Source organism: Ictalurus punctatus, chromosome 11, assembly GCF_001660625.3.
Source record: "Ictalurus punctatus breed USDA103 chromosome 11, Coco_2.0, whole genome shotgun sequence".
NCBI classification, from domain to species: Eukaryota; Metazoa; Chordata; class Actinopteri; order Siluriformes; family Ictaluridae; genus Ictalurus; species Ictalurus punctatus.
Window position 1 is genome coordinate 18,368,014 of NC_030426.2, and position 9,070 is coordinate 18,377,083.

Sequence of the window (9,070 nt, forward strand, 5' to 3'; positions counted from 1 at the left end):
CACCAGTAACTCACAAGCATGGAAACTCTAGTCTAGTCTAATCCTGAATATTGTACATGTGTTTTATCAGTAATCCTCTATTTTGTGTCTGTCAATGTTTCTCCTTTAATTAAACAAAATGGAGAAAGTTTAATTACAGGAGGCATTTCAGGGTTAAAAATGCATACAATGAGAGAACTTATCTAAAGAAATCCCCTATAAGTGTTTCCTTTACAGTTTAGCAAATCTAACCATCTCCCTTAACATAACAGTAATTTGCCAGTTCACAGAACTGGTGTTAATCTGAACTCTGACTAAATTAACACAGGGGTAAGTGAATTATGGTGTTTATGGGTTGGTGTATAACTTGGAAGAAACACTGGACAGATTTATTGCTATTGTTTACTCCCAACTGGGCGAGCCAAATTGAAAGTCACTCAGCGTTGAGCTCCCTGTCATACCAAGTGCTGCATGTTTGAACTGATTCATAAATAATACATCAGTGCATGATGCAACCAATGCAGCACAGCACTGAGGAATTAATGAGAGGCTCGGGATGAGGATGAAAAAGCTTCAATCCCCATCAAGCCCTTCTGGGTCAAAGACTGCCAGGTGAGATGACAGCTGCCCAAGTGATGTCTATCTTTACAGTTAGACCTGTTTTTTCTTACCAGCTCAGTGAATTCATTGCTTCCCAAGTCTAATCGCTCCAGCTGTGACAGCCTGTGAATTGACCTGCAGCACATTTACAAAGAAAGAAATTACATCAGCACATCATATTGACTACAGTAGTAAAAGAATGACATGCATCTCAGGCTATGATGACAATAAAGAATAAAGGCTTAATGCTTTAAAGTCTTTATACAGTTCATGACTTATTTTTGCCTTGAGCTATACATTAACTTTTTTGCAGCATCCAAAACGGAAAAAAGATTTATAGCGGTAAAGTAATTAATTAATGAATTAAGGAATAAAACATGATAGGGTATATAGTTTTAGGAAACAGTCATTCCATCACAAACTTTTCTTTTCTCTCTCTCTTGAAGTTAATAAGACAAACAGTGGAGGTTTTTATTGTTACAGAGAAAATACAGAAAGCTCTCATGTGTTTTCCAATTTACAGCTTAACCTCTAAGTTACAGCTTTACCTCTAACTATTACAACGTGTTGACCCCTTCAATAAATATTCCATGAAAAGACTTAATAAACATCTCTCTACAGAAAATATCTCCATATCAACAACTACATACATTTAAAAAAATTTCCATACAGACTACCGTACAAGTCCTGGTGTACGTTATTTCTATAGAAAAATTATGTATTAGAATGAGTGCATTAATACACACCCATGACCTGCCTGTCAGAGCTGCTGTTACTGAAAATGATTTAACACCTTCTGCCAAATCAGATTTGAGAATTCAACATGGCTGTGGTATAAGCAGTCATAAGAAAATAGACTCCAAACAACAACCCATGCATAATTTGCACCTATATGTGCAGTAATATATTTTCGCCATATTTCAATCATAATGAAACAACTCCTTGTGTACTTACAAACACAATTGTGATACGGGCATCTTGTGATCACTGACAATACTGACTGATCCAGAACTATATTTTTCAATCAAGTGTAAATCACAACAGCATAATTACTATTCTGTTTACAAACACAAACTTATATACATAACTTTATATTTATAATTTGACATAACTTTTTGGGACAAAAAATTATTAGTACACAGTTTGCAACTTTGTATCACTGCTGATGCATTCAAAGAGTTAAACACTGTAATACTATTGTATAGTTGAAGTGTCAATAACATTTAGAAAAGCGAATAAACCTGATCACTGCAGTTAATGCTCCTGTCTATAACCACAGCATTTCAACTGCAATGTGTATTTTGAAACTCTAATTGTAAAATTGCATTTATCCATAAAGTGGTTTTTCATTGGTTTTAGATTTGGATGTACCTGTAAAATAATTTAACATTCTACCTTGGGCATTAGAATCAGAGAGCATAAAGGAAAAACCTGGTTTGGGTTTGATGAAAACACAGAGCTGTAATGTGTTTTACAAAATATAAAGTGTTGCTAAGCAAGGCAACTGAGCCAATCATTATGCAAAGACCACAGTGTGCAGTATGTGTTGTTCTGTAGGGCCCCTGCGGTGATGTATTATGGAATACATTACAAACTCTGCTGCCTTTCACAATATGAAACACCTTTACATTCATTTTTATCCTGAACATGTATGAAAGGGGATGAAATCATGAATACTTGGAATTTTCTATTTTAATTGTATTTGTATAGCGCTTTTAATAATGGACATTGTCTCAAAGCAGCTTTAGAGAAACATATAAACACAGGATACAGATTTTAAGTGAGTGAATTTATCCCTAATGAGCGAGCCGGTGGCGACGGTGGCAAGGAAAAACTCCCTAAGATGATATGAGGAAAAACCTTGAGAGGAACCAGACTCAGAAGGGAACCCGTCCTCTTCTGGGTAACAACGAATAGTTTGAAAGTAAAAGAAAGTTCATTATGTTTTTTATATGAAGTCTGTTTTGTTGAACTAGTCCACTGTTCACTAAAGGAGACTTGAGTGCAAAATTGTATGTGGTAATTGCAGTCCTAAGACCTACTTAGGAATGCTTGGAATTTGTAGGCCATTGCAAGGTTATAAAAAACATATTCCTTCTTCATGGTCCAGTTCTGATACTCACGTGCCCACTGTCGGTTCTTTGGTAGTGGACAAGGGTCAGCATGGACACTCTGCCCGGTCTGTGGCTATGCAGCCCCGTTCACAGTAAGCTGCGATGCACTGGGTGCTCTGACACGTTTCTATCATACCCAGCATGAACTTTTATCTGCAATTTGTACTACAGTAGCTCTTCTGTGGGATTGGACCAGACAGGCTAGCCTTTGCTCCCCAAGCACTTCAATGAGCCTTGGGTGGCCATGACCCTGTTGCCGGTTCACAGGTTGTCCTTCCTTGGACCACTTTTGGTAGGTACGAACCACTGCATACCGGGAACACCCCAGAAGACCTGCCATATTGGCGATCACCGTTTTGGAGCCATCACAATTTGGCCCTTGTCAAAGTCACTCAGATCCTTACACTTGCCCATTTTTCCAGCATCCAACTCAGAAATCTTCAGAACGGACTGGTCACTTACTGCATAATATATCCCACCCCTTGACAGGTGCCATTATGAGATAATCAATATTATTCACTTCAGCTGTCAGTGGTTTCAATGTTATGGCTGATTAGTGTGTCTACTGTGCCAACTCAGTTCTCTAAATGTCCAGTTGATTTTCATTATTTCTATGCTCATTTCCAAAAGGTTTGTTTAGCTTTTTCTGTTGCTTTATTTCTATCCCATCTCGAGACGTTTCCTGTAATTACTCTGATTTGTCTCAGACATATTGGCATTTGTACTGCACTTGTCTCGGTCTTAGGCATGGGTATCGCTAACTTTGGTCTTGATCTTGTCCAAGAGTTTCCAAAAAAATTTATTTTAGGTTTAACAAGAAGTAATTCCTTCTTTCAGACAACACAGCCTCATCAAACCAAACAGCAAGCGAACCAAAAGTATGAATTTCTCTCTGATTCAGACTAAGCAAACTTGGTGTGAAAGTGGCCTAAGAGTGTCAGTGTAAAAGTTTGTGCAACCGCACCAATGCTAACATCCATAGTGTGAAAAAAACACCCACGTCACTCACTTTGGCATGGTTTTCAAGTGATTCTCTCGAAGCTCCAGGATGCGTAATTTAGACAATCTGAAAAAAGAAAAGAGTTGCAATTAGTTCATTACAGAAAGTGAAATTCTTATCAATGCCATCATCAAGAGGAACTACAGATACAACCCCAATTCCAAAAAAGTTGGGATGCTGTGTAAAATGTAAATAAAACAAAATGCGATGATTTGCAAAGCTCATAAACCCATATGTTATTCACAATAGAACACAGAAAATGTTTAACATCAATTGTTTAAACTGAGGAAGTGCACCGTTTTAAGAAAACAAATATAAAGGTAATTTTGAATTTGATGGCTGCAACACGACTCAAAAGTTGGGACGGGGCCAGCAAAAGGGAAAAGTAAGTGTTACTAAAAAGAAACAGCTGGAGGTTAATTGGCAACAGGTCAGTAACATGATTGGGTATAAAAAGAGTATCTTAGAGCGGCAGAGTCTTTCAGATGTAAAGATGGGCAGAGGTTCACCAATCTGCGAAAAACTATTTGTGGAACAATTTCAGAATAATGTTCCTCAAAGTAAAATTGCGAAGACTATGAATATCTCAACATCTACAATACATAATATCATCAAAAGATTCCGAGATCTGGAGAAATCATCTAACAACATGAGTAGCCAAAACACGCCTTGAGTAAGTCACTCTAGTAATAAGCCTTTGTCTTTGTTTCTGTACACAATGCATGAAAAATGAATAATGAATATAAAGTGCATATCTGAAAACTCAATGACATACAGAAAACAATGTTTTACTTTATATTTTATTTGGTCTCTTTGCTTTTATTCATTATGTCTCAATTTCTTTCTATTTGTTGTAACATGGCACTCTTGTAGGAAAGGGCTTCCCCTGAATATAAGAAAAATAAAAGTGATTTAAATTGAGAGTAGCTGTGTTAAAGTGCATCTTTATAGGTTTGGTGCTCGGTACAAAATGAAAGAAGCTGTTGATGGTGCTCTTACCTTCCAAAATTGGCGGGTAGGTACTCGAGGAAGGCATCATTTAAGAAGAGCTGTGTCAGATTGAGGAGCTGAGTGAAGCCATCTGGGAGTCTAAGGAAACAGAGAGGAAAGCCATCAGAACATCACTCAGCGAGCTTTAAGTACCTCCAACTCACAGAGAAGCAAACTGTGCCTGCTCTAATCCTATTACAAGTTCCCTATAACCGCCGATAGAGCACGACTCGTTTAAAGATTATTAGTGAGATGAGGGTGAGTGTTGTGGAACCCGAACATGCCTGATTATTAACTCCAGCAGCAAATTAAATGACGGTCAGTTAAATGGTTTAAACTGTTTTAGTGGTGATGTATATTTCAGCTCAGAGAAATAAAACCTGAAATAATCTGTGGTCTCTCCTTGAACAAAGGTTAAATCAGTTCTGAAAGATTTCAGTGAGTGCTTTCACTGTGTGATATTAAGGAACAAAGCTTCTTCATAATTCAAAAGTCTTTTTGAATACAGAAAAAAAGTCTTCATCTCTAGAACTAAGGCATCAAACTCAATTCAGGATGTGTCACCAGTGAATAACCTATTCACAGGCCATATTTAAATACTGATCTACTAATGTTTTTAAACCGTCTGGAATACTGGTATAAACTGGTACATCTGTACAGTAGTATGAAGTGTCCTTGAACTACTGGTAATCATGCCTGACTTTTTAAGGTAAAAAAGCACACAAATCTCTGTGTATATTTAATAAGGTTGCATCATCCAACAATTGCACGATTTCAAAATCCTTTGAACACCAAAAAAGATATTAAAAATTCACAAACCCTTTGTTCAGTAAGTTTGTTATACAGTATGAGCAGTGGTTCTTGTACTTACTTGGTTATGGGATTTACACTGGCCTCTACAACTGATAAACATTTACAGCACTTGATATTGTCGGGAAATTCTTGAATGCCTGAAGGAATGAGGGATATATTCATAAATCAACACACAGTATTTGGAACGTAATCACACAGTAAGCACATTACATTTGATATCATAAATCAACAGATCAGGATATGCAGAAATGAAGAACATACCATTTTTACTTATATCTAATTCCTTCAGGTTTACAAGGCTAGCGATGGTGGTTGGCAGGGTTGAAAGGTCGTTATCAGGAATACTCAATTTTCGCAGGGCTTGACAGTTGAAGAGTTGCTAACAGATAGATAGACAGATAGAAACAGAAAAAAGGGACGATTTCAGGTGTGCTGACCTTATAACTTTAATATAAGTTAACTTAAGTACTATAAGTAACTGTATATGTACTCAAATGCACAATCATACAACCGTTACTGTATCCTGTAAGATATAAAACACAACTAGGTGTGCTGTTACAGAAAAATAATCCACAATGGTTTGGTATGATATAGCCCAATCAGTACCACCCCTATGTTTTTCCTATAACAGCACAGCCCAAAGTGGTTTATTCCTCTTATACCACAGCAATTTGCCAGTAATTACATTTGTTAATTCCATAATGAACAAATCGTCATTCAGTTGAACTAATCACAGTTACATTTAATGTCATGGAATGCCTACGAGTCAAGATAGCTCCTGTTTCACTTATGTTATAGTAGCTATAACCGCACCAGCCTCTATTTTTTTCTGTTGAAGTTAATAAGACAACAACAACAACAAAACAGTACACAGCTTATCATGTTACTGAGAAAACAGAAAAGTGCAAAGTTCTCCTTCCATAAATGTTAAATAAACATCTTTTTACAGAAAGCTTCACCCAATCCCTAAGTATAGTTTTATCTTTCTAAAATAACAACACATTTGTAAATCCATTTTGACATTTTGGATTATGTGGAGTGTCAGTACAAGTCCTTGTGAACGAGCTGTTACTATAGAAACAATCACATATTAGAACAAGCTCATTAATATAAACTATGATTTGATTTACAGCCAAAACTACCATCAGCACTGCTGTTATAGAAAATTAATAAACACCTTCTGACTAATCAGATTCCAGGATTAAAAATTCTACAGTATAATTTATTTTATCATCATTGATATAATGTTGACAGAGCTAAAAATTCTACATATACATTTGTGCATTCAGAAAGCATTAGTTAGAATGAAAATATTACCTAAACACACCATTATTATGGTTTAAAAGCGATTTTAGACTGAAGAAGGTGTAATGAGCAGAAGAAGAACATGCGATCCAAAGGCGCCAATCCCATAAGATCACCACTCATATAAAAGGAGCACTTAATTCCACTCAAAAGGGTTTTTTTTAAGCTTTTCACTGATGAGTCATATGGGCACAAAACCCAGAGCTTTCCCAGCTTGCATAACTGTCTGTTCATTCAGAATCTTCCAGCGTATTGATTGAAATCGAATTTAAGAATGTAATAAAGAAAAAAAAATTAAAAACTGAGAACTGACAAAAACAGATATATAGGTTTTTATGCTTTGTGGAAAACAAAAGGTATTAAAGTCAAAAGCTGTCCAAGGTTCTGAATGAGCAATTCTTCCTCGTCTCACAAGGCCAGACATGAATACACATCTGGAAACAGCCTTTCAGAAACTTGACTGTGAATAGCAAAGAGAATAAGTGCAAATTTTTTTTAAAAAATGCATGTCCACAGGTTTTCCCTCTAAAGCATACCCTAATTTCCCGTTGTGTGGAGGATTATAAACACCTTGAGCAAATCTTCAAGATGGATGTTTAACTGAACTATTTTTGCCTTTCACAAAGCAATGTTTGTTTTCACTGCATGAAATTTACCTGACTGCTAACTGGATTAGAGCCTACTGTATCGGATTTAGGGCCTGAAGCATTGCCTCAAAGAAATATTTCCATAACAACCCTGAGCCATGAATATCAACAACTAAAATGCACATGTTGTGTTAGAGAATGTAACACAAATATATTGAAAAAGCTGTCATAACACAAGTTCAAATCCTTAATTTTTTTTAACAGGACACTGTAAAACCAAATCTTATTATGCTATAGCAAGTTTAAAAAAAAAAAAGAAGCTACAGTTTAAAAATAAATAGCAGTAAGAGCCAAACAGGTCTGATACTGATATAACCGTATATGATTGTACAGTCATCATGGAAAAAGCTGAATGTAGACAAATACCCTCAGGACAGAGACCATTCTGAAGTTGTGTTGAATAGATTCAAAACTACACTGACATAAGTGCTGCTAAAAATATTAAATCATGAAAATTGCATATAATGACAGTGAGCATTAGCATAATTACCATGACAAAAGATGAACAAATGTCTCTAGCCCAGAAAATACATATCCGCTTTGAATAATTCCATATGAGTGTAAGTGTTATTAAAGTTTCCCACTGTGCTCAAGAGTCCTTTTATTTAAAAAAAATGGTTTTGGAAATACACTATATGGTGACAAGTTTGTGGACATCTGACCATCACACCCTTATATGGTTCTTCCCCAAACAGTGGTCACAAAATTGAAAGCACAGACATGTATAGAATGTCTTTGAATACTGTAGAATTACAATTTCCCTTCGATGGAACTAAACAGCACAAACATGTTCCAGAATGACAATGCCTCTGTACACAGAGCGAGATGGACACATGGTTTGTCAAGGTTGGTGTAGAAGAACTTGACTGCCATGCACAGAGCTTTTTGGATGAACTGGAATGCAGAGTGCACCCCAGGTCTCAGCTAACATCAGCACCTAACCTCTTGCAGCTGAATGAGCACAAATCCCCACAGCCATGCTCCAAAACCTAGTTGAAAGCCTTGCTAGTAGTGTTGAAGTTATTGTAACAGCAAAAAGAGGGACTAAATCTGGACTGGAATGTTTAAAAAGCATGTATGGGTCTGATGGTCAAATGTCCACAAACTTTTGGCCATGCAGTATTCACTTACCACTGACATGAATGCTAATGAAAGAAAAGAGCATGAGCTTTGTGAAGTACCTTGGGAAGCTCTTCGATTTGGTTAGCGTCTAGGTAGAGCTCCTCCAGAGTACGCTCGAAGCTGAAGATCTCCTTGGGCACCTGCTGCAGGCTGCAGTGTGAGTAATCCAGCACGGAGATGACCTCCTCCTCCCCACGGAAGCATCGGCATGGCACCAGGCGCCCGATGAGCTTCCTCTTGGTAGTCATCTCCAGACACTGCACTGTAGGTCAGACAGAGAGGGCACGACTTAGCTTTTCCACACAAAAACAAGGGCATCACTGGGAGAGCTGGTATAAATGGGCTAGCAAAAAAATAGACATCAATATAAGGTTTCATTTTTCATAACAGCTTAGTGTCATATATCAAGGAGGGAACTCTGGACTTCATTTCCCAGCAGCCACTGCACCATACTCATCAGTGTCACATGACCATCAGCACCTGATTTACGTTTCGGTTAA

The 9,070-nt window shown here is 37.1% G+C and overlaps 1 protein-coding gene across 1 annotated transcript in view; it reads right to left on the bottom strand.

Moving 5' to 3' along the window:
- Positions 1-8,827, bottom strand: part of lrrc7 (leucine rich repeat containing 7) — a 47,316-nt gene extending 38,489 nt beyond the window's left edge. The window contains exons 1-6 of the mRNA XM_047158476.2: positions 8,630-8,827; positions 5,758-5,875; positions 5,555-5,633; positions 4,693-4,782; positions 3,703-3,759; positions 651-714 (exon numbers count right to left, since the gene is read on the bottom strand). Of these exons, the coding sequence (XP_047014432.2) occupies positions 651-714; positions 3,703-3,759; positions 4,693-4,782; positions 5,555-5,633; positions 5,758-5,875; positions 8,630-8,818 (597 nt within the window). The 5' untranslated portion in view covers positions 8,819-8,827. The remainder of the gene's footprint in view (positions 1-650; positions 715-3,702; positions 3,760-4,692; positions 4,783-5,554; positions 5,634-5,757; positions 5,876-8,629) is intronic.
- Between the last annotated feature and the right edge of the window lie 243 nt (positions 8,828-9,070).